Source organism: Lycorma delicatula, chromosome 11 (assembly GCF_047948215.1).
Source record: "Lycorma delicatula isolate Av1 chromosome 11, ASM4794821v1, whole genome shotgun sequence".
NCBI lineage: Eukaryota > Metazoa > Arthropoda > Insecta > Hemiptera > Fulgoridae > Lycorma > Lycorma delicatula.
In genome coordinates, this window is record NC_134465.1 from 57,613,137 (window position 1) to 57,640,947 (window position 27,811).

General features: G+C 28.6%; 1 protein-coding gene across 2 annotated transcripts in view; it reads right to left on the reverse strand.

Moving 5' to 3' along the window:
- Positions 1-27,811, reverse strand: part of LOC142332226 (putative divalent cation/proton antiporter TMEM165) — a 184,123-nt gene that overhangs the window by 81,485 nt on the left and 74,827 nt on the right. For both annotated transcript variants that reach the window (XM_075378518.1, XM_075378517.1), the window contains exons 2-3: positions 23,445-23,640; positions 4,763-4,938 (exon numbers count right to left, since the gene is read on the reverse strand). In XM_075378518.1, the coding sequence (XP_075234633.1) occupies positions 4,763-4,938; positions 23,445-23,640 (372 nt within the window). The remainder of the gene's footprint in view (positions 1-4,762; positions 4,939-23,444; positions 23,641-27,811) is intronic.

Consider the following 27,811-nt stretch of genomic DNA (forward strand, 5'->3'; position numbering starts at 1 on the left):
TCTTCTATTTTTGCTTGTCAGCTGCAGTATGGTACTTCGCATTATCATGGTGAAAAATCATTCCTCATATCGCTCAGCCATGTCTTTTGTGGTGACAACCAAATTTAATCTCCCTTACACTGCATTGACATTAGGACGCTGATGGTGGGGTACCAGTCACAAAAAAATACCTGAATTAGATTTAAAACTCTTACCAGTTCAGCCAACAGCCTGATTCGGTACCGTCAGATTATCGCCTTTTTCATTCATTAAAATCTTATTTACATGGGAGATGATTTGAAGATAATTTCTAAAAAAAAACAAAAAAACAACGCAAACTTGGTTCTCAAGATCGAACTGAAGACTTCTTTGCTGATGAAGTATGAAAGCTAGCGAAAAGATGTAACAAATACATAACATAAGAGAGAGAAATTATTTAAAAGAATATTGTAAAATATTAACATCTATACTGAATACTTGGTAACAGTTGTATATACGAGATCTGTAAATAAAGTAATGAGACTGATTCAGAAAAATGTTTTATTTACAGTCCAATTATACATGGACTCTATCACCTTCAAAATAGCTTCCTTGGGAAGCCATGCAATGCTTCAAACGGTTTTCCCACTCTTCATAGAAGTGTTGGAACTCAGAAACCGGAATATCCTTCAGATGGTGGTTACATTTTTTTAATGTTTTCTACTGTTCCAAAATGATGTCCTTTGAGGTGTTTTTTTTTAAATTCAGGAACAGGAAAAAGTTGCAGAGAGTCAAGTCAGGTGAATAACATGGTTGAGGAACTACAGGAATGTTTTTTTTTGCCAAAAACTCATTAATTCAGAGTGCAGTGTGACAAGGTGTATTATCATGATGCAGCATCCAATTGTCTTTGATGGCTGGTCTCACATGAGCAACTCTTTTTCACAGTCTTTCAAGAATTTCTTGGTAAACATATTGATTTACAGTCTATCCTATAAGCAAAAACTCCTTATGGACAATGCCATTACTATCGAAGAAACAAATTAACATGGTTTTGATTTGATTCATGATGTTGATCATGATTTTTTTTTATCCTTGTCGAGATTTTCTGTTTAATAATGATTTTGTCTTTCTAATAGGTTTGTACTGCACATTATGTCTCAATATTTCAGTTATCTTTATCTTAAAGTTAGAAAAAACAACAAATCTTTTTCTCATAATTTTCATTAAAAAGGTTTTTTCATATATATTTATGAAAGAATCTATTCTCTAATTTTTACTTTCTCAGCTACACAATTATGCTGTACATCTACACAATATACAATATAAGGGATAGTATGGTAATAATTAAAATTTTGAGCATTGGGGAATGCTAAAAAAAATCTCAATTTTAACGTTTGACAAATTCCAGACATATGTATGTAAACTTACCTACTTTTGGTAATCTGCAGACCTGATTTGTTTGAAATTTGGAGCTAAATATAAGGTATGAGGTATAAGGTATAAGGTTATGAGGCCAATCAATTTTGATCACAATTATTCAAAAAGGCAGGGAAATACGAATCTTTTGGGCTCCCATACATCAAAACTTTACTCAACAGGAAAGTAAATTTTTTCACATAATTTAATGTCCTAAGATACTTAGCTAGAAATACTTTCTGAGGGTGATTGTTCTTATTCAAACTTTCATAAGGATTAGGATAAACAGTCCTTTTTTCTCTCTTGTATTTCTCAACCCAAAAGTTACATTCTTGAACTAATTAGATGATTCTTTTACATCAGTATGTTGCTTTGGTTATGTATTTAAGCATTTCATTCAGCAGTAATAAGCCTACCTTTTTTGGTTTTTTCATCAATCACATTTTGCTTCATAACTTCATACTGGATTAACTGATTTATGAAAATTTTGTATGATGACTTTTGCATATGTATCATTGATGCCATTTAATTTTGGTAACAATTTTTCAAAAACATGGGAAGATTGCCTGTGTGATCAACGTGGAGCCAATTTCAAAAATTCTAGAGTAAAATAATTTTTTTATATAATTCATTACTTACATTCAAGGGACATTCAATAATTAACAAGATAAATTGATATAGAGAAAAAACTGTTCAATCAATAACAATGAAACTTTTTGAGGGTCAAGTTGGCAACCTTGGGAACACATTTAATTTGCTATTCGATCATAATTGTTTTAAACATAACCTCTTTTGTTGATTTCAGAATTTCTGCTCTGCTTGAAATGTGTATGCTGGAAGAGAAATGCTCAGTGATAAGATTTTTACTATCAGAAGGTGTGAAACCGGTGGAAATTTATTCAAGAATGTTGAAACAGCATGGTGAAAAGTGTTTAAACCACAGTAACGAGTGAGTATAAGTGGGTGGAGCAATTTAATTCAGACTGAAAAAGTGTGACTGATCTCCAGCCTCTAGAAGATCAGTTGAAGTTTTGACTACCGTGCTGCAAAATCACATAAATGATCTTATTCGTGAAGATAGGCAAGTCAAAATTTCCCAAATTGCTAATTTGTGTAATATTAGTGTTGAAACCGTGCATTTAATCATTCATGATGCACTGAATTATCGCAAAACATGTTCGAGATGGGTTCCAAGACAGTTGACTCGAGCTCATAGACACCCAGATTCGCATTTGTTCTGAGCTCAAAGAGCGATTTGAAGTGGAAGGTCATATAATAACCTGTGATGAAATGTGGATACACCTTTTTCAGCTCAAATTCAAACAGCAAAGTCTTGGGTGGAAACATCTGGATTCGCCTACCAAGAAAAAATTCAAAACTCACATGTCAGCCAGTAAAGTGATGTTGACAATCTTCTGGAATTCGCAAGACCCTATTTTTGGTGACTATTCAGAAGAACATACCTAAACAATGAGTACTATTCTAACATGCTCCAACAGAAAGTAAGACCTGTGACAAAGTGAAAACATCAGGGTGCTCTCTCAAAAAGTGTGATTCTCTTGCATGACAATACACTCCTCCACATCGCTCAGAAAACAGGAGAAACGCTCAAAAAGTTGGGTTGGGAGGTGTTGCCACATCCTCCTTACAGCCCAGACCTTGCTCCATTTGATTTTCATTTGTTTGGCCTGCTCAAAGACTTTTTACAAGGCAAGAAGTTTGACAACAAAGCGGTACACAAACGGATCAAACAGCAAGGTAAAGATTTCTACACTGTGGAGATCTAAAAGCTCACAGAACAATGGGACAAGTGTCTAAATGTTGCTGGAGATATGTTGAAAAGTAGCGTAAGTTTCATTGTCATTGAATAAATCATTTTTTCTCTACATTAATTTGTCTTGTTAATTACTCAACATCCCTCATACTTACACATTTTAATATTCCACTTAATTTTACTCCTAAGTAGTAAGCCTGTAGAAAATGAAGCCAGGTTTTTTTTCATAAAAAAAGCCTCATTTTTTATACATTTTTTTAATAAAAAAAACCTCAGTCATGGCTTTTGTGGTGATACAAATTTAATCTCACTTACAATGCACTGATGGCGAGATCCTCATGCGAGTATGAAAGCTAGCAAAGTGATGCCAGGCTATTTTATAATATTTCACATCATAATTAGTTTTACAATCTTATTTATGTAAATATGTCTATTTAAATACTTATTTTGCCTTTAAAGATTATTATTAGTATTAAAGAAATTTGTTACAAAATATATCTGAAGGGGGCCTTTTTATTATTTAATATTTATAACTAGCTGATTTAGCAGTAGTAACAGTACTCACAATTGATTTATTTCCTAAAAATGTTGAATTCTAATTTATTATTTTCTTTTATTATGGTATTTTACTAAAATTAATTTTATTATTCTTTTGTGGAATTTACATTTAATTATTATTATTGCTAGCTCTTAAAATATATTTGTTTATGTTCATTAATATCAGAAAAGTTATCTTAAAGTTATTAACAGTTTTCATAATACTATTTACATAAATATGCACGGATAAAAATTTTATTACATCACTAAACAATGATCTCATTCTAACAGTGACTCATTATACATACATGATGACATATGCAACGATGTAAGTACATAACCAATACTGTTTAGATATATATTCCAATATATATATAACATACTATTATCAAACTGACTGAACCAAATAATAATTATAATTTTCATCAAATCAATTATTTACGAACATTAATTATTTTACATTAATTAACAAATATTATTAATATACATCTGTTCCTCCTGCGTTATGATGATGAAATCAAAGTAAACCCAGTTGGAGAAACAATCGACATAAATTAACATTATAAGGAAAACATATGTTTCAGGAAAAAAGATAAATGAAATCCCATTATCATTAACATGCCAGATACAGTACAGTTAGTTGAGAGATGACAGAAGCTGTCCTTTACAGTGTTCTCTTCCTGAGGTAACAGATATGATAGAGTACAAAGGTCAAATAACCACAGATACTAACTAAATATTTAATGACCAAAAAGAAACAGAATATAAGCAACATCACATTGTATAATGTATGCAAAACAATGAAGAAATAAAAAATTATAAGAGATAAACATAATAATATATATGACCAGCTTGCACATATATACATTAGGAACTAACTGTGGGCTACATACACACGTGCATGTGTGTGCGTATATAAACACCCATATATATATATATGTCAAGTATGCATTAATTAGATTTGTAAGTAAATAAATATATAATTCTGGATAATATTTATAAAACATAAATTTAAATCTAAATATAATAAAACAATTATTAACAGAAAAAACTAATAAAACTAATTATACCGACCTCATCTTCACGTTTTCTTAAATCTGATTGTACTTCTTCAAATTCTTCTTGGCCTTCAGTCGGTGACATATAATAACCTTCACGTAACATTTTAAGACCGAACAACGCGAAAAGTGCGGTGGAAACATAAAATGTATATGCACGAGGTATGACTGTTGCAGCATAACCAAATACAACTGTAAAAGGAACAAGAAAATATCATTTTAATGAAACTATAGAACTTATTATGTAGTCCAAATAGTATGACAGCACTTTAACTTCTTTTATAAGAAATGCAAGAGTGTGTGTTTATTAATAATTTAAAACTGTAATAATCTACGAGTATACCAGTCAAGCAATCAATGAACATAATGGTAAAACTTTTTTCTTTCAATTCTAATTGTAGGTGATATTCTACGTAAATAGTACAAGAAGTGGATTGCTGTCAAACTATTTAAAAAATGCAATATTCATAAATCGAAGATAAAAAACATCAAATCAATCTTAAAATATCAAAATTATACATAACTGAAAGGTCATTAATATTCACATGTGGAAATTATTTAATCATTACTCTTTAAATAACAACAAATATTTAGGTCCAGTTACAATTACTGACAGTGAAGATGTATATTTATAGTGTATGACAAAGTGCAAAGTCTAGTTAGAATTTGAGTCTAGAATTCTACAAATGAAAGGCACAGATGCTACTACTCTACCATGGAGGCTGGTAGATTTTATGATTGTTAACATTGACTACTAATTGTGGATTGCGGATTGACAACTAATGTTGTCACCATGTTCTCGGTACCTGCTATAATATTAATTTTTTAATCAATCTTTTTGTTGAAAAGTCATAGCCTGATTTCTGGTGTTATCAAAGAGTAAATATCCCAGAATTCATATATTTTATAAGTTCAAGAGTACATTTATTTTTTTAAAACAACATAGACTTAGTACAATTATTAGCTACTAATAGCATATAGAAAAACAGCATGAAATGTTGCTTAACTTTGGCGATCTATAGGAAGCAACTTATTAATAAATGTGACTTTAGTGATCCGCACCGATATGGCTTACATGTCCTTTAATTCCTAAGATGTTGTTACTCTGAGACAATCCAAGAGATTCAGAATCGTTGTATGAAATGCTATTTATCACGTTATCCAGGACCCCCAAGAGTTTTACTTCAAGACTGTTTTACCTCAGAATTTCATGTACTGAATTCAACATTGGGTATCCGTATTATATGGAAGTGTTTTACTCTACTGCATTTATCAATGGATTGAAGTTTATAAATATAACAGACAAATATTAATAAATATGACTGAGAAAACACTGAACTCCATGAATTGATTTTTAATTCATGAATGGTTTCTTTTTAATTCTATTAAACTGTAAATAGTTCAATACACACTTACAGGATAAACAGACAGATAAATTATTAATTTACTTTATTTATTCTTTTTACTTACCTTAGAAAAACAGCAAATCTTTCTTCTTGATTTAAATACAATTTACTAGCTGTATTTTTTTAATCAGAAAGGATTACTTACAGTAAGAAAGAACTCAAATGACCTAAGAAAGAGATTTACCAAATGGTTTGTGTATGTGTTTATATATGTTCTATAAATCTGAACAGCAGATGATCAAACAAAAGGAATAAAAGTATTCTGATAAAGAAGAAATCTGGTAATAGAGAGTGAAATGGACTGACAAAATGAGAAGTAATAAAAAGCAGAGAGGAGGAACATAATTTTATAGGAAAAATATTATCTTAGTTTGGCCATAACCTGAACGGAAAATTATCCTGTTTCTGGAAAAGACTGGAACAGTTACAGACATTTGGAATAACTTAGATACAACATAAAACTTCATTTAACAATAATCTTTGTTAATCTCCAGACCAGAGAAATAAAGCTTCAATCACCAGATTATTAACACCATTACTAGCTACTGTAACTAGAACAATACACTTTGTTATATTAATAAACTGTAAATTTTCTCATAATAATTTTGAAGTTTTATAATTCCTAAGAGCTTCATAAGCTGTAAGCTTCATAATTACAGAAAAAACAAAAATTAGAAGTGGTCTTATTTTATTCTGTAATCACTTTTTTGTTAACTTATGTGACTCCAGTTTAAAATTAAAATTTTCCTCCAAATATTAAAAGAAAATAACAATAATTCCTTTTTATTGCTCTCACATGACACTGCTGTAACGATCTTAAAATTACAGATCATTAACTCCTTTATAGCTAATTTTTTAAAACTGTCATCTTATATTTTGAAAATTTTAAAAAATTATACATAAAAATAACTTATTTTTATAAAAAATAAATTTGCTTATTTAGGATGTTTTTGATAATTTTAAAATACTGTTATTCTGCAGTTGTTTTCTTTCTAAAATTTGTTATGCTTTACTGAATTAATATATTCTGTTAGTAAGTATTCTGTATAGTGTAAGGTATTTTAATGTAGTTTCATTTTCTAAAAAAAAAAATGTTTTTACCTACATACAAACTCTTTTTTTTAAGATACCTATTCTATTTTCTCTCTGTTCTCATAGCTGATGTGGCAGAGATCCTGACATCTGACAGGTAGTAGAGGTTTCATTATATATGTAATCAAGAGACTCTCCATTTAATACATGGTACTTGGGACAGGTTACTAGGAAAAACTCCTTGGGTTTCTTGAACAACATTCACCTGCCTTTAAGTACTGCAACAACTAGATGTAGAGCTTTACTCTACTTTTGTACCAAGCTAGCATAATTACCATAACTTTTTTTAATTTTATTTAAGGGTAGATGATAAAATTGTATAATTTAATTCAAAACTTTTCAGTTTGACAAACTGAAAATTAAGGAAAAATCAAGGTAGTTTACAAGGAATGTAAACATTCCTTGTAAACAAAAGGGATACAAGGAAAAATCAAGGTAGTTTAATGATAGTTTGTTATATTCTTTCTAGTGATCACTTGTTACCCACCGGGTTGGTCTAGTGGTGAACGCGTCTTCCCAAATCAGCTGATTTGGAAGCAAAGAGTTCCAGCGTTCAAGTCCTAGTAAAGCCAGTTATTTTTACATGGATTTGAATACTAGATCATGGATACCAGTTTTCTTTGGTGGTTGGGTTTCAATTAACCACACATCTCCGGAATAGTCGAACTGAGAATGTACAAGACTACACTTCATTTACACTCACACATATCATCCTCTGAAGTATTATCTAAACAGTAGTATAACAGGAAAAAGAGAGTGATCACTTGTTAAATTAGTTGCAGCCTTTTTTAGATTACCTAACCTCTATCAGTCCTTTGACCCATACCTGTATTCTCTTCTATTTCAAGATAAACTTATTTTAATTATCTAACATCTTTACTCTTTTTCAGCCTCTCTTTTTGCACCTTTCACTAATTCTTCTAGTATTTTTTTAACAAATCCTTTTTCTTGCATAATATGTCCCAGCTTACTGGAACATATGACACTGTTCTGATTAAGCTCCTATTCTTATTCCATTTTTCATACTCATTTAATCTTCAATCTCATCCACATTCATATTTTGAATATCTTCAAGTCTTTTTCCCCTTTTTTTTTAAAGTTCATGTTTCACATGAATCCAAAAGTAGACTCCAAACACTTCACAATTTACTTCTTCAAATATTTCCTCTCATGGCTATTCTTGTTTTTATTTTGTTTTCACTTTTCCTACCTTCTGTTAACATTAACACTAAATATCTGTCCTTTTTTTACTTCATTTCTTCCTCTTTTCTTCAGAAATTCTATAACTTAATTTCTCTTATTTTCATTGCTTTTGTTTCTGTAATATTCATTTTCATACCATATTCTCTCATAAAGTCTTTTTATTTTAAAATAATTTGTCAAATATCATGTCACCTCTGAACCTTATGTAATTTATTTTCTTTCCCCGTATGCTGATCGCTGATCCCTTCATTTTCATGTAGAACATTTTTATAAGTTCAATGCACATATTAAACAAAGTAGGTGATAAACAGCACCTTTGTGTAGATGAAACCATTTGATAAGAGCATTATTTTCATAACCATTTTCTGATTTACATATAATTGATTACTTAATCTTTTATCTTTCTTATCTATTCTTCGGCTTCTGAATATTTGTTTTTTTTTTCGGATTTGTATTAAAAAAAATCCTATCAGTTTATCAGAAATTATAAGTTGTTAAAATCATGAATTTGAAAATAACCAATCTGTCAATTAATCAAATCGAATGAATTTACCCTTGAATAAATCATTTTTAAAAAAATTCAATATTAACACATCAAAAATTTAAGTTACTGCATTACATATAATAAAGATAACAGTAAAACAGATTGATAAGTTCAAATTAATGAAAATAAATTAATAAAGATGAAAAAAACGCTTAGTATGTATCACAAATTAAAACAAAGACATTTATTGAAAGTGCAACATTTTGCTACAAACATAACACTGTAGTGATTATATGATAAATAAAAAAAGGACTGTTTTAATTCAAAATATTTAGAAAAAAAAACTAAAAATATATAAATAGGAATTACATAACAAAAACAGTTAATGCCATTTTAAAATTCACGGTTAATAACAACGGTTAGTACATAAACATATTGACACGGTACACTTATTTCTTTTCTCTATAAGATAAGAGCTATACAACAATAACAGTTGGGAAGTAAGTAAATATTCTAAACAAGCATGAGAGGAAATAGTTTAATTATAATCTCATCAAAACATTTGTTATGAAGTTGTGAAAAAGATAATAAATATAATCAAATTAAGATATTACTACTAACAAATATCTGAAACATAATTTATAGATAAAAATATACCAAAATGTTTAGATAATTTTTATTAGTACATTGCAAAAAATAAAGAAATCCACTGGCTACAGACTTTAGTTAAGTTATATCCGTATTAATTCTGTAATATATTTTTTACACCTACAATACCAATCATTAAGAATGGCTATGTTACTGAAACATTGCATTATATATAAAATTTTAACTTAAGAAATGATTAAATCTGGTCCCACCACACTTTACTGTAAGGGTCAGGTTATTTTATTTGTGCAACATGTATTTTAACTTGCTGAACAACTTCTGCTTTCATAAAGTGAAACAAGAATAATTATAGCACAAAATCTAGATTCAAGAAACTGTCTCAAAACAGCTTCAGATTAACATGGGCAAACCACAATGGCCACTTTAATTTTTAATACATTTTTGTGAATAATTCATTACACAAAAATGTTGGACACTCTTTTTCTGGAATTGATATATCAGAAATAGTATATATATATATATATATATATATATATATATATATATTACAAAGCTAAAAGATAAAAGCATTAGATTTAAACAAAAGACAGACAAACGACAAAATACAACGAAGAGGGTGTTTACGGATGAAGAAAAGAAAGCAAATCTGAACGGATGAAGAAATACTGGGCAGCTCGAAAGAGTAAAATAACACGCTTTTCTCAGAAAAGATCCAACAAAAATTGACTTAAGTGGTCCCATGTTGGCCGTAAAAGCATAATAATAATAATAATAATAATAATAATATATATATATATATATATATATATATATAGCAAATAATGCTATTATTACTAATGTTACACAAAATGAAGGATGCCTCTAAATAACTATGTAAATCTAACTGGAAATTTAACCATTCTTCAGGGTATCTTTCAGTAACGCAATGATAAATTTGACAACTCTCATGGCAGACAGGTTAATGTATAGCTGCTGCTGCTTGTGTAAAGCAAACTAAAAGGTACCACAATAAAGCTATTGATCTTCGCAAAAATTTATTTGCAAAAGGCTAGGTTTATGCAGCTCTTAGTTTTGTTAAAAGTTTATATAACTTAGCCATACTTTACTCAGGTAAGTCTTTAAATAGGTCTTATGATCAAAAAGCTTTTGTACGAAAGCAAGTGTTGAGATCTTTTTCAAATAAAAACGAAATACCCAGAAATTTTCACTTGAATATTAATTCTAATGCTGCTTACATAAGTAGTATTTGAAATGACAATGGTGACAAAAGTACTGTTGATAATACTGCTTATATCAGTATTAATATTGCCAATGCATGTTTTTCCATTATTAACTGTATTAACTGCAATAATTATTGTTTTTTAATTTGAAATGTTTTAGGAAAATGCGCCAGAATAGATTCATTTCTAAAATATTATAACAAAATTGTAACGAGTGAAACGTGAAGATTTTTGTTCAGAAGATTTTGTAAATATTACCAGTACTGGCTCTATAATGACATAGTACACTTTCAAGATGTTATGAGACTACCAAGGAACATGCTTAGATTGAAATCAGAATCATAAAAATCAGTTAAGCCATTTTGAGGAATCATAATAAAAGACAAAAAAAATATACATCTACATGACAAATTGACAACCTCCTACTTTTTGAAAATTGTTAAAAATGTCAGTTTTATAATAAAATAATAAAAAGTTTGGATAAATTATTTTCATAAGTTATAAAATAACATGATGGGTATAAACATATATCTTATATAAAACTTATTAAAAGAATATTCTACTACATAAAATAAATTTTATGGGGAAAAGCTTTCTTGTGGGAACAAATTAAATTGATTTCACTAGGTTTATTTATAAGTTGTTAAAGGGAATTTTTTTCAGTTTAACTCAAATTCAACAAAGTCAAACTAAATGTATTTCTTTAATTGAAATTTTTCATTTCTGAAACAATTATCCAGCTTTATAATTAAAGCAATTGTTCTTCAAGATAGAAAGTACAGAGATAAATATTAAACTGCTAAAATACTGCAATTAAAAAAAAAAACAATAGAACAGATATTAAACAATAACTGTTTAAATTAATAGCCATCTTGAAAAAAAGCATGAGCTCAATTAGTGTAAATAATGAATTACAAAAATTTGATAGAAGAAGGAACAATTAATTATGTATGTAATAGATAAGTAACCATCAATCTAAGTTAAGGAGGTCCTAGTTTAGTAAAAACCCTTTTCTGTAAATCACTTTTTTTGTATTTTTCTCAAAAATAACAACAAAAATGTGTATTTTTACATTTCTATAACAATAATCAAACAAACCAAATAACATTTCTACCGAAAAAAAAAAATTTTCCATATTAACAATCAATCTTGGATTAGTCTTCTATATTTTTTTTATTTCTACATATCGAATTTATTCAAACATGGGTCTTCCAAATGTACATGAGATAGATTCAATATAAGCATTACTGTTTATAATTATAAATATTATCTAACCAAACTTAACCTATGCTCACTTTGCTCGCTAACCTTGACTAGTAAGGAAAGGTTAACAAGAGAAACAAGCGTAGGTTAAGTTAGGTTAATTATATTTATAATTTCTCTGCAAATACCTCCAAATACCACTGATTTGGAAAAAAAAAGAAAAAAGTGGTACCCGCGTACTGAAAAAGGTTCAAAATTATAAAGGACAGGGCAAATTAAAACACCTAGGTAACAACTTTATCATATGGAAATTTAACTGAGCCATTGGAAAAATGATATGAAGTTTTGATATAATTTCAGAGCGTTCCAAACAATGCTCAGTGATAATTTGAATTAACAAAACTGCATTACATTAATTCCATTTAAAAACATTTGAAAGAATTCTCTAACACAAGTCATGAAACAATAAAGCCATTTTCCTGAACAAGAACATTTAAAAAGTTAATATTTATATAAAACATACACTTGGTACAAAATGAAAAAAAAAGTGAAGAGGTAAGTGAAGCCTTCAAAAATACCTAATATTGAGATATGAATTTTCATTTAGCTCTGGTTCATCTGTAAGCACATTTTAATCTTGAAAAAAGCTTAATAAAATTTAAGTACTACACTTTATTTTATACAATCTTATCTTTGTATTTAGATAAAAAAAAATATATTGTGACTTTAGTAAAAAGATAGCATGACACAATTAAATAGCAATCATGAAAATAAGATGCTTCAGAAAATAAACAGATAAATATGATAATATTATCCATTAAACAGATGTAATAAAATACGTTAAGGTTAAAAAATCAAAGGGAAAAAAACAGCATCCAAAATGAGTCAACTACTAACAAAAAAACCTATGATTTCGAGATTTATTTAATTTTTCCTTAAATCAAGAAATATACCTTGGACTGGTGCAGACAAGACAGAGAAAAATTGCCACCTCATTCATGAAAATTAAAACGTAAATTTTTTAAAAATCTACATTCTCTTAAACCATACAATTAATTTTGCTTAGATTACAACATAATTTTCTATTTTGTTTTTGAACTATCATTTTCAACACGAAACATTTTCTATTAAATTTTAAATTTAGAAAATTTTAAATCCAACTAAATTTAGATTTATTAAACTATTAAAACATTTTCAAATTAATGTTCTCTAGTTGTATCATTATCAATATTTTTTGTTTATTATTTACGTTATATTTTTAATTATTGTCATTAAATTATATATACATTTGCTTTAATGTTTTACAAATTAACTAAAGTTTTTTAATCTTATTAAAGGAGAATCTTTGGCTCAGTTTAAACTTGATAAATGAAAAAAACTACTTTTAAAACATCTACATCAAACAGAATTTAGATGTCCACATGTTGTCTCAAGGTTACTCAGGGCCACACCAAAATACTCAGATATATGCAATCTTAAGCGGTAAAAAAAAGGTAACTTTAAAAGAAAAATAGAAACTTAATGTATATATTTCTATTTGAAAAAAAAAACATTTTGTCAAACATTTCAAATTATTAGTAACAAAATTATATGAATAGTAAACACATGACACATTTATAATGTCAAGAGTGAAAAAAAAACCAATGTATGTGGTTCTGGCAGCAATAAATTATATTTAAATAACAAAAACAACAATACAAATACAGAAAAATCAATAAAAGGAAAAAGGTTACAAAAATAAAAACAGATATAATAAAAACGTGAATAAAGAACATGGTATAATCAGTTCATTATTGTTCATAAATAAGTATTCAGTGCATGTCATCTGACAGCAAATCAATTTATTTTTAATTCAATAAATAAAATTTTATTACCAAATTACAGAAATGATTAAAATTAGACACTACATCAATGATGAGTAATTTTCTAAACATAATACGTATAAAATTGAGTCCTCTCAATTATAAAATAGAACATTAAAATTAATCTTAGGTCTTACTCTTTACGTGATTATTTATTTAAATTAAATAACAAAATTATGATAATTGATATAACTGATTATTTTAAATTATTTAACAAAAGAACAGTAATTAATTTTTTTTTAAATGTTTTAGAAATTTGTTAAACTATTAAAATAAAACATTATAAAAGTTAACATAAATTTAATCTTTGACTAACGTCAAAGAAAAACAACAAATTTGTTGTTTTTGTGTTGAAAAACAACAAATGTATTAACTCAGTATAAGAAGGGAATTCGATAAAAAAAAAGAAAAAAGATAAATAATGTGTAGACAGTAAAACTATATTTTGCAAAGGAAAATGACTAATCAAATAAAACAAACATTAGACACAGTTCTTTTCTTGGTGGGTCTGCACCATTATTAAAACTGTTCACATATTGATTGCCAGTTAAGATGTGATCAAACAAGTTACAACCACAAATGGAAGCACAAATTCATCAGATAATTGAAGAATGGGATGATAAAAACCGGTATCATCATTTTGGCCACATACTGTAAATTGAAAATTAAAAACATAGCTGTGAAGTTAGCTAATTTTTCCATAACATCTTACACAAACAATTGGATATGAAGAATCTTTGTACTCAATGGTTGTCACATTTGCTCTAATTCAATCAAAAATTGTTTAAACGGATGATTTATTTCATTCTAGAGTTTAGAATATTTTAAGCAAAACCCTAATGAATATTTTTTGCACAGATTCATAACTATCTATGAAATCTGGGTTCATCACTGCACATGTGAGATGAAGAAACAGTCTAAATAATTAAAGCATAAGAGGCAATCCGAAGTCAAAGCCACTGTTTTAAAACTAATTACTAAGATCTGGACTAAATACTACACTTTACAACTTATCATAAAAGTTAAAAATTACATCCACCCTGATGTCAAGACAAATAAAGCCAAGAAGGGCCAATTTTATTTTATTACCATCAAGATTGTCAATACTATCTGTCCCGCCACCTTTTTATTATCGGGTTCTATGATAATAGAACCATAATAGATCATCCTGGTCTGATGATCTAGGAATATCATAAACTACAGCTACATACAGAAATACGGAATGCAGCTGTCTACAATTTCTAATTCAACAAAGTTGCATTAGTTACCTAGATTTACAGAATATCTTATGAATTAATATGTAAGTTTTTGGATAAATCATAATGGTATAGAAACAAAAAAAAAGAAGTTTAACAGAGCTCAAACAATATAAATGAAGTAATAGGTATGGCTGATAGACAAGAATACAGGATATATATATATATAATATACCACCTGTACTGTTGTCTTCTTTAGAAGCAGAACTGAATGGCTTAGATGGTTTATTAAATTTGATAAGTAGCCAAAGAGATTTAGAAAAAGTGCTATCACAGTAAAATATTAGGAGCATATAACTGTGACAATCACCACACTATCAAACTTCTTAGTAATGTCCTTGCATCACTAATACAGTTTAAAACTAAGCATAATGTGTTGGTAAAAAGCTCACTACGATAATGGCCAGTTTGGTTTCAAAAAGAGCACAGGTACAAAGTAATTCAGATCTTCAAGTTACTTTTATAACACAGGCTTAAAGATAAACCCAGTTTAGTAACTAATCTGCAGCAAATTTGTCCATAGAAGGCATTTGACGATGAGAAAAAAAAAATTTCCTTTTTTAATTTTAAGGAATTGGATTTAAATACAGAGGAAAAAAGATTTTATATACAGTATGTAAAAGATCAGCTGCAGATCTCTTATGAAATGATAAGGTAGAATATGAAGAAAAACAAGCACTCATTTAGAAGATGTAAGAAAAACATGCAGTTTGTTCTCTTTTCAAGTCACAATTGGATGAAGTGTATTGCACACTGGAACACAATGGGAGAACAAAATGTTGCAAAAAAGACAAATGCTGCAATCTTGTAGTTTCATTCCTCTACTAATAACAGGACAGAATCTGATGACCCACAACCTCTCATTTTTTGTCAGTCATCATTCTTATGGAGTCAAGTACGCCTGGTATGGCAATATGTCTAAAACAATGTGACGAGGGAAAGGACTACCTTTTTAATATTAAGATGACAGAAAAAAATAGAATGCATCAATATGACTCAGAAAAAAAACAGCAAGAATGGAATGCAGGTACTACAGTTCATTAGAATCAAATAAATTCAAAACACAACCATCAGCAATTTTCACTTCTTTCTGCTTTCTGCAATTAAAGATTCCAAATTAAGGTTATTCATTTCACCACAGGCGATAAACTGAAAGATTTGAACCACAATTTAACCTCATTAAACCACATTGAACCACCTCATTATTTAACCTCATTAAACCATTGAACCATAACCTCATTGAACCACAATGAGGTTATATATCAAACAAAGACTTCCAGCATTCTTTATTGATGGAACGAGAAAGCCCCTTTGCCCTGTGGTAGAAATATAAGTGGTAAATAATGACCTACGTGGAAAAATAAATGGAAGTTTTTCCAGCAAATAAAATGTACTTTTATGACATACTTTTTTCACTTGACTATCACTTTTCATTTGCTAGTAATGAGCAACTGTACATAACATTTCAGCAACGCCTTATACATAAAGAAGACCCAATATATTAATTAATGGAAAAATTTAAAGGAGAAAGAAATCAAAGAAATTTAAAGAAAATTGAGGTTAAAACATTAGCACAGAATAGGCAGAAATAGAAAATATCAACAAACCAATCAAATGACTGATGACTGAGAAGAAAAAAATCATTTCTTATATTACTTTTTTTTTTGTCTTCAGTCATTTGACTGGTTTGATGCAGCTCTCCAAGATTCCCTATCTAGTGCTAGTCGTTTCATTTCAGTATACCCTCTACATCCTACATCTCTAACAAATATTATATTGTTTAATATATATTTTTGTGTAAACATTAAATCATGTGGCCAAAAGCTTGGCTCTAAAAAGACTAATGAAACAAAATGATGATGATAATGATAATAAAAGAAAAATAAATAAATTTTGAATATCTGTTGTACATTATACGGATATCAAGATAAAACATTAAATATCTCAGATCAAGAAAAACTAAAAGAAAAAAGGAAATGACATAACTAATAGATAAGACATTGGATTGACAGTGATATATATTGAACTACGGAAGTAAAAACTAAAAAAGGAATTAATAATAAACTGGTTAACTACATGGTTATTAAATACATAAAAATTATATTCCATAATTTCAGTATAAATAAATAATAATAAACAAGATCTGAATCGATTGTATAATAACAACAATATGAAATATCAATGTCAAGAACAACAATAAAATAACAACAATCAGTTTATACAACTACCATCAGACACGGTCATTATAATGTATTACATTATTATATGGTGTAATGAACTATATATTATTATATATACTGAAAACACATGAATGAAAACTGCACTCAATTTTTTGAATAGTTTTTTGTTACATATTTTATCAATACCATCTTCATAAATCTAATAATACTTTTAAAGGCCTATAGTATCAGGTACTGACAGTAACATAAAGAAAAAAAAATTGTAACAATATTATAAAGAAATTTATTTTTTTAAAAATCCTTCAAATTCAAGTACAACAATTACAAATGACTAAGCCTAGTCGTACTTACAAAACTAATATAATAATAAGTCTGTACCATTATACTTCATTTTATCAATATCACTGAATCTAAATCAGTAATAAATACAAAAAGTGTTCTACCATTGTTAAATTTAAGCACACTATTGTTAATAAAAATAACCTCCAAATAGAAAAAAAAAATCAGATTAAATTAAATGTACTTGGGTTTTAATTGAACATATTGTTCATATTTATAAGTAAACTTGGTTACCAGGTAAAGGCCACCATCATTTTCAATCATCCATGATGTATTTGTTCAGATTTAGTTTGATACTTATTGATGACCTATATCTTAAAAAAATAAAACTCGGTAAGATGCATACTTTTTCTATGAATAAACTGCATTTTTTTTTTACAAGATGGTTCCACCAAAGACCCAGAGAATAAATGTCTGAAAACTAAAGATGTGAATTAGAGAAAAAATGCCTACAGCTGGTATCATCTTTCATAAATTGGTTTTTGGAAATTTAACATTACTGAATAAAGTTTTCCATCCGACAAATAACTGGATGATGTTGGCATTTCTTCTTCTTATTATACCCTTAAAATCAAAAATAAAATAGCTATGTTTAATTTTGACATTTATTCTAAACAACTGACTACTACTAGAACTTTCTCTTAAGTTTCTTGATCAAGATATACAATGAATAAGCCCTATATACTGTTGTCTTCCAATTAATACATTTTGATTTTTTCAATCCTTTTCAGAACCTACATGTTAGTGATTACCCACCCCCAACATTCTCAAAAGCATTCAATATATCTACATATCAAAGGCATTCAGATCTTAAGCTATAAGACAAATATTAGTACGTCTCACTCTTGTAAAACTGAGTCATACTGTTGCTTAGTAAAAATCAATTCTACAAAATAGTAAACTAATAAATAGCACTGTTTTTCCTTTTATTTTCCTGTCTAGATAGCGCTACAGCTCTATATTATTGTAATCTGTCCAATTTAGGCATATGCGGTTTTTACTGGATCTTAATGTTTTGACACCTAATGAACCCAAAAATTTTTTTAACACAGTATAATATCAATATAACCTTTAATTTTTTCATACAATCTAAAATGATATATATTTGTTCTATCATTAAATGCTCTTCATCGTTATATTTTTATTTTTATTTTCTTAATTACAATCGATAGATGGCCATGCTATAAAAAAGACTTTCATCAAAAACTAACACTGTTGTTTATCATACTGCTTCCTCAGCAACTTATCAGATCTTAAGTAATATTATATAAGAATGAATTACAAAGACTTATCACCCGATCTCAAAACTCGGTCATACTTTTAGTAGGCCATAACGTAGGAAACAGAATCATTGGACATATTCATACAGAGCCGACCCAAACCACACTGACACTATGGGCAGATGTAGTAACCCTACATCTCCCTGTATTATTAGTACAGGGATCTAGCCGAATGCACAAAAAATAAACTGTTAAAAAATGAATTAAGTAAATGAATCTGAAGTGAGAAACAGACAAAGAACCCATCCACAGAGGGCATTCCACGGAGTAAATTATACTGTTTCCATATTTAAACTGTACAAGAATAAAACTAGAGCACATTTATCTTCTTATTTTTATATGCTGTAACCAAAACGTTGTCAGTGAGATACGCATCACTTCCGAAATAGTACAAACATTATAAAGATAACAAACATTTCATGTAGGATTTACAAAACAAAATGTATAGTGAAGTGGTTTGTCATGCCTTCTTCACTAAATCAAACATGCTATCACACTTTGGAATTCTAAGTTCACAAAAGATGATGTTCTACTTTAAAAGTGACACACATAGTCTGTTCACCAGGAAATTTCTCATAGTAAACATCATTAACCTCAGAGAAAGCAACTCCAACTAATCTTCTTGTATCTCAGGTGTTTTAAAAGTTAAAACTATAAGGAAGACTAGAAAAAATAACATAATGCAACAAATTAATTAATTAATTAATTAATTCCACGGAGTAAATTATACTGTTTCCATATTTAACAGTACAAGAATAAAACTAGAGCACATTTATCTTCTTATTTTTATATGCTGTAACCAAAACGTTGTCAGTGAGATACGCATCACTTCCGAAATAGTACAAACATTATAAAGATAACAAACATTTCATGTAGAATTTACAAAACAAAATGTATAGTGAAGTGGTTTGTCATGCCTTCTTCACTAAATCAAACATGCTATCACACTTTGGAATTCTAAGTTCACAAAAGATGATGTTCTACTTTAAAAGTGACACACATAGTCTGTTCACCAGGAAATTTCTCATAGTAAACATCATTAACCTCAGAGAAAGCAACCCCAACTAATCTTCTTGTATCTCAGGTGTTTTACAAGTTAAAACTATAAGGAAGACTAGAAAAAATAACATAATGCAACAAATTAATGTACCGCTTCTAACAAGAAGCAATGCTAAAACAAATTGCTTCTACTTAATAGGGGATCTATATATCAAAATAAAATGCACTCAAATAACAACATGAAAACTAAACGAGATATCACCAATCCAAGAAATGAGGTTACAGAGCGGGTTATGCAAAATACAATTCTGCCAACCGCATGTCACTAAATATCTCTGTTGACGCGTAATTAAAAATGTTTGGTTATTTTCTGAACAGACCTCCTACGAAGAGGAAATTTATGGCATTGAGAACACAAGCCTGATTAGGAATCAAGCCCAGAACTACTATTCGACCATAGTAGTTGGTTTTCCCTGCATAACATTCTTAAACAGCTGGGATATCCCAAGCAGGAGAGCACTATTAGCACGTGCGCGTGTGTTTGTTTGTGTTGTCCTGTGTTCTGTTCATTAGTCAAATAAACAAATATGAACATGGTCAAATTTGAATACAAATAAATATGATTTAGGTCGTAAACAGATATGAACAGTTTGCATCAAAACTGCACGTGACATTAATTTCAGTGATTTACAGAAAGTGGTTTTAAACAAGACTTGATGACTGGTACTTTAAATTCACAATCTTAATCTCCATTATGCTATTCTCAGAGATGTTTTTAGAAACATCCACTTTGCTGACCATTGTTATTAAATCATCAGTGGACGAGTTGTTGACGATTCAACAATAGAAATCACTGTTATGAGTGAAATTACTGTTTTACCAAGATTCAAAATTAGCGTATATTACTTAAAATAAACAAATACAGTATTATTACATAAATATTAAAAAAAGTTAAAAATTTAATTATCATTCCTGTAAGTAAAATTTTTACACCAAATTAAAAATTTCTAATTTAAGTGGTTCACCTAAAACTTTTGTGAAACATAATAGAGTTATCACTGTAAAATTTCAACAAATCCTAAAATACTGATCAATCCCTTCATTGCTTGATCTACACTGATTCTAATGTTATTATTTCATTCATTTTACAATAAAAATGGCAAAAACAGGTTTAATAATTTTTGTCTCTGGTAAAAAACAGGAGAGAAGTTAAATTAACAAGGATCTAAAAGAAATTATTTATAGCTTATAGTAACTCTAAGGAATAAAGTAAAAAGTAAAAGCTACTGCTATTTCCAAAATAAACTAAACCATTCAGTAATGACGACACTGATTACAAATATAAACTAAAAATATTACATCCTCTCAAATACCTGGCTCTACTCCATATTCTATATATATATATATATATATATATATATATATATATCGGTGTATATAAATCACTTACAATTAACGTAAAATATACTTTAGTTATCGACATCAAAATCTGTATTCTGATTTGCTAAAATGGAACATATTTTTCTATCCACATGTTTTTTACTCCTTTATATTTTCTCATTTTTCACACAGTTTTTTTATAAATTAAAGGCGAAAGTGTTAAACTTGTAAATAATTATCTAAAAGGTAATAACTTATAATATTAAAATAGAATATGAAAAAATTATTAAATGATGAAAAAATTATTAAGGTATTAACCCAAAGGCATAGGATAAAGTGGTAAACTTCTATGTATCTCAACCAGAAGTGGTCCTTCTACGAGACAATTTCATCTCTCGCTTCCCTCTTTTTTTCCACCTTCTTCAGATAAATGTAATGAGAATCAGATCAGCCACTGTCCCAGTTTCATTTATTGACATTTTTTCCTGGTAGTATCATGCTGACATCTATTATCTGTCAGGGCAGACACCTTTTTATTAGACCTCTGTATGGTGGTGACCTTCTAATAGAAGAAATTGTACTTTCTTTTTTATACACAAGGGAAAATTGCAAAAAAGGCATACCAACAGCTGAGATGCCCACTGGATAAAATCATGCCATCTGAAAATTTATCTAATCTAGCCATGATTAAGGCTAGCATAATATTTGAGGACCTTTATAACAATTAAAAAATAATAAATTATTAAATAATTATATTGTAATAAGTCTTACTAATAAATTTTCAGTCATTATGTGTTTATACTGATTAAAAAAGGAAAGAAATGCAGCAAAAGGTTCACTGTGTTTTTTAAACTGGTCAACCCTATCATTATAAAAACAGTCTTATCAAGGGAAAACTAAATCACAAGAATTTACAGAAAAATATTACTATAATTTAATATTTTAATTTTAATTAAGATTCGACTTCTGTGCAGAGTAATAGTATCATTTGTATATCATCTGGTTTGATTTTTAAATCCCAGTCGGACAAGTAATCTTTCACATGCTATGAATTTCATATCTCATAGTCTTCTGATCAAGTCGGAGTTTCAGAAGCAATGCAATTACAAAAACATATTAATATATTATTAAGAAAACAAATTATAAACATATTACAAGGATAAGTGAAATATAAGCAAACTTGGACAAACAAGGGGAAGAGAAATCTACTTGAAAAAATCTACATCTGAGGACTGGAAAGATATTCTTCAAGATATTTATGTGAAGTACAGCACTTGGTAGTGAAACACAAACAGTGGAACATGAAAAGTAAAAAGAAACAATAAAATCTTTGAAGTGTGTTGTGACAGAAAAATATTGGAAGTTAAATGGTTTGATAAAATGTGAAATGGACAAGTCTTAAGATGATTTGAAGAGGGGAACATTTTTGGCAGAATGGAGGAAAGAGTCAAATCAGATAGGTGGGCCATATAATATTAAGGTTATGCTTTAACCGGAAAATAGAGGGATTTTACAAAAGGAGAAAAATGTTAAAGATAACAAAAATTATAATATATGAAACAAATAACTGATGACATAGAATAAAATAGTGAGAATAATGCTGCAGCACAAAACAGAGAGGAATGGAGAATACCATCAAACCAATTAAGCTACATACCAGAAAGAAAATTATATGTTTTGAAGAGAGAAAAAAATCACCAACAAAATCCAGCAACAATAAAGAAAGACATTCTCATATATTAGAGCATGCCTTGCATTCAATAAAACAAAAAAGTTAACAAACAAAAGTTGAAACCCTGATTATCACAACCTCTCAGGTGTCAATACAAAACAGTAGGAGATGTGTTTAAAACAAAATTCTTCTTAATCTAAGTAAATTTGGCTGTGCATGATAGTTAAAATCTCTTAGAAATTGATAATTTTCATTATTTTGATAAAAAAACTTTAATTATGACAAAGAGGGCATATGAAGGGAAAGTCTGAAAAAGAAGGTCGACAAAGAGAAAAAAATGAGATAAATCTGTTTGTACAATGACTACCATAAATTTCTGAATATGAAATTAATAGCTAAACAATGAATTCATTAGAGTATGATAAAACAGAAAATTAAAAATATAACCCACAATTAATAAACAAAAATATATTATCATTATAAATTATATATTATGTAACATAAAACACTTACCAGATAAAACTGTCATAAACGCTAATGCAGATATAGCACCGGCAAAAACTGTAAGTCTTGAATGTTTCATAGCCATAATTGCGGCAATAAAAAATGTTTTATCTCCGATTTCAGATACAACTATCACAGATAAAGATGCAACAAATGCATGTAGAAATGCTTGTACCGGCTCAGCCGTCTTTGCTGGTCCAGTTGGCTGAAAACAATAAAAAACAAAAGAAATTTAAATACATTACATTACAACATAACATTCAAACTAAACACAATTTAAAAGACAACTGACCATGATTGCAGAACATATGGTTTCACATACAAAGCAAGATTGCAAGTGTTAACCTAAAAACGAAATAAAATACGAATATAATTAAAAACAAGTTTAAATCTGTGCTAACACTGAACATAAAAAAATGTACTTCTGCAAATAAAATATATTAACTTTAACATAAAATCAATAATTTACCAAAGTTGGTTAAATTGTTACACAACACAATGTAAACAATAAAAGTCAAACAAAATTTTCAAAACTGTTAATAGATTAAAAAAATTATACACTTAATATTATTTCCCAAGGTTTTTTTTTTTCAGTCGTGAAGATTATTTTTATTTGTATTTCCTAAAAATACAATTTACAGTAATAAAAAAAAAGAATTTCATGTAAATGTATATGCGACAACATATTTATTCCTGCCGTTATTCCTGCCAAAATATTATTCACAAATGTCTGTTTTAAAATTTATTAAAAAAATTTGTCAAATAAAAATGGAGATGATACATCTTTGAGACCTAAAATGTAAACTTGTTTAAATTAAAAGAAAATCTTGTTTATAAAAGAAAATCTTTTAGCAGCCATAACTAGAAAATGAAGCGTTTTCAGGCCTACATTAATATGAATTTTTTTTGTTTAATTTAACCAATGGATTGTATTCCTGAAGTGTGTCCTCTATAAACAGAACCTCCATATATAAGAAAAAAAAATATATATATATATATATCTTCTGTACTTATAAAGAAATTCGTCCTGATTGACTGACTGATTAATTAATGCCCAGCAAAAACTACTAAAAATAAATTGTTGAAAATTTGTGTATATTCTTTTCTTAGAGTGTAAGTGCACACTACAAAAGGATTTTTTGAAATTCTGAGTTTAAAAATGGTGTAATACTGAAATTTACTTTTTTATTTCTTGGTAACAAATGAAGAAATCAACTTCATTTTTGGTGTGTTTAATCTTTATGTGAATATCTAAAAACTAATTTCTAGATTTTTTCAAAATTCAATCTTGAAAGCAGGTGAAGTAAAAAAAAAAATAAGAAACAATGATTGCAAATTTTTTCCAGTTTCAACTATACTAAGTGAGATATTCACAAGACTGGGGCTTACAAATACTCTTTACATAAATATCTAAAAACTATTTTCAGGTTTATTTGAATTTCATTTTTTAATGGGAGTGACAGGCGTACGGCATGGCAGCTCAACCAACACAGCCACTGTTACTGTAAGTGTGATGCAACTGCCTACACCTGCCTCCTTAAAAAACATAAAAGTAATTAAAGAATTTTTTTTAAAAATGATAAATGAAGTACAGTCACTTCCTAGTGGTGTTTGCCAGGAAACGTTAAGAACCACGAAAAATATATTTTTAAGATGGAGGCCGACTGTTTTAAAAGTCACATTCTTAGATTACTCAAATTTTTGAGTCCTGTGCTGACCAGACTGTTGCTCTGAACAAATTACAATAGACATATTTTTTATAAATTAAACAGGATTTATTTTTTATAAATAAAGCCTTTATTTATCATTATTATTCTCACAAGAATGATTTTAATGACAGTGGGGTCCAAGGGGCAGAGCCCTCTGGCTAGATGGGAAGGAAGAGGGAAGCAACCCATGACCGGCTAAACATCCCCTGACCGTGATGAGAAAATCAAATAACCATATAGCATGGGCAATGCCAAAACATGGATGGATGCTATTAAATATAAATATATATATACTTTTTTTTTTAATAGTTAACTTTTAAATTGTATCTTTTGAACAATTAATAATTTCACCTTGGATACAATTTAGTAAGGGGATAATTACCATGGAGAATCTTTTACCCCTGTACTGTACACTAAGTTATTGTAGATGAAGTGTTTTTTTTTTTTAGTCTTCATCCTCACTTGCAACAAAAACTGACATTTAAGAGAGGTTAGAAAAAACATACTTTATAATAAAAAAAAATTAATTTAAATCAAATAAATAAAAGTAAAATTGTCATTTTTTATACTATTTTATCATTAACTCATTTAAATGGCAAAAACTTGTCATTTTTAATATTGAAAAAACCGACAGCATTTTCTTTATTTCCCAGAATTCCAATAGCAAACCAAATCCGGCCTGCACCACCAGTAATATGCTCACCTGAGCAATAAAAGTATCAATCTTACCATATGGGGTAACCATTCAAGAGCATCAAAGTTTTTTTTAAACGGGGTGGAAAGGTCCAAATGTCACCAAAGGTGTAGTTGAAACCAAGCTTACGTCAGAGTAGACTCACCGATTCAGGCCAATCACTATAAAACGACCTAACAGTAAAGAACACCCCAGTGTTTGATTGTATAACTCTCCTATAAGCTCAGAGAAATTATAACCATTAAATTCTGTTTGTTGACTGCTAAATAAATGTATTGACAATTATCACCAGCCTCCTGCACGAACTAATTGAAAAAAACGTAGTTTAGTCAGATACTTAACTCAGGAGATGGACAGAGTTTTCATAAAGGAAGTCTAAGTCTGTTCTTCAGCAGCTCGTTCATATGTGAAAGAAATAAAATTTTGTAAAGCATGTAAAATCATCAATCAGTAATATGTTACTTCCATTTTAAAACAAAGTACTCTAATCTCCTACGAAATGTGAATGGAGCAGAAGAAAATTGTCTCCAAGTATACTCTAATCACTCCTTCGGGGTACAATTGTTAGTCTCAATTCCATCGGTTTGTCTGTGGGAAGATCACCCCTTTCTTAATACTGAGACTTTATCATTTGACTGCTTCCTATCTAGCAATATTCTTTGGGTTTAGATAAAACACTTAACGGATCTGTTCTGTAACAAAGATATTATAACACAAACTTTGGCGAAGCTATGCAAAAAGTCCAATCATAATTTTAAAAGTAAAGCTGTATCTTCTAATCCTTCCTGCATACACAACAAATAATACTAACTGAAATTAACAGTAATGGTCTAATTTTTCACTCTGCTGCATATATAATATATACATTAATTCATGAGTGTAACAACCACTTGTACAGAAACTCTAACATTCAACTGAGTTTATGTATGGATTAACAGCCAGTTTTTCCAATATGCTGTATGTTCCCCAAACTTGGACAATGACCAGGGTTCCAGATTCCCCTTAAATAGAAAGATAAACTTATAAAACAATCAATTTTCTTGTTTCCTTAACTAAAAATAAAACATAACTGTCCAAATGCACCTTTTGGAATCTAGGTTAATTATTCTGAATAGTAAAGTTTATGCATATAATTTTATTTATGTATCGATATTCACTTAAAAATCAGAAACAGTTAGACCAAACTGAAAACTCTTTTATGATTAATTGGCTTAAATTTAAAAATTATTATTAAGCATAAATTTATCCGTAAAATTCCACTAGGATAAGAAAGCTTTACTGCTTATCAGAAAATCTTATTTTTTAAACAGAGAACATGGTATATTTTTCATTAAGGAAATTTTTGAACGCTGAATTAATCATATTTCTCTGATTGGTAACATAATTACTGTAGATAAAATTTAGAAAGATAATTCAGTTTTTATTTTGATATCTCATTATTAAAACTACCTGAATATTTCCTGAAATATTAATGATGTAACAGAAATATTTATTCTATCATAATTTCAAAAGAGGGCAAGTGACATAATTTTTTAAAACAGCACTTATCTATATATATTATAAATATAATTAAAAATAATATCTCCTGTAAATTGCTAACACTGTTTCTTTTTCATATTATATCTGCATAACTAACAAAAGTGAACAAAATCATACATTATTCCATTTCGTGCCTATCAAATGAATTTATTTGTCTGGTTTAGAGCCTGTATGAGATTACACATGAATGATAAAATCTGTCTAAAAAAGACTTCCACAATCAATTTATTTAAACCATGCACAACAATTGAAAAGTAGAAATCTTATAAATGAAATATATACTACGCCTTCATTTGAAATATTTACCAGTGGGCTGCAATAAATTTGAAACAAACTAATGGAACAAGATATTAAACTGTATTCTCTTTTCTTTTTAATTTATATGATTAGGTTACAAGATAATCACTATTTTAATTGACAAAAATAAAATTTGA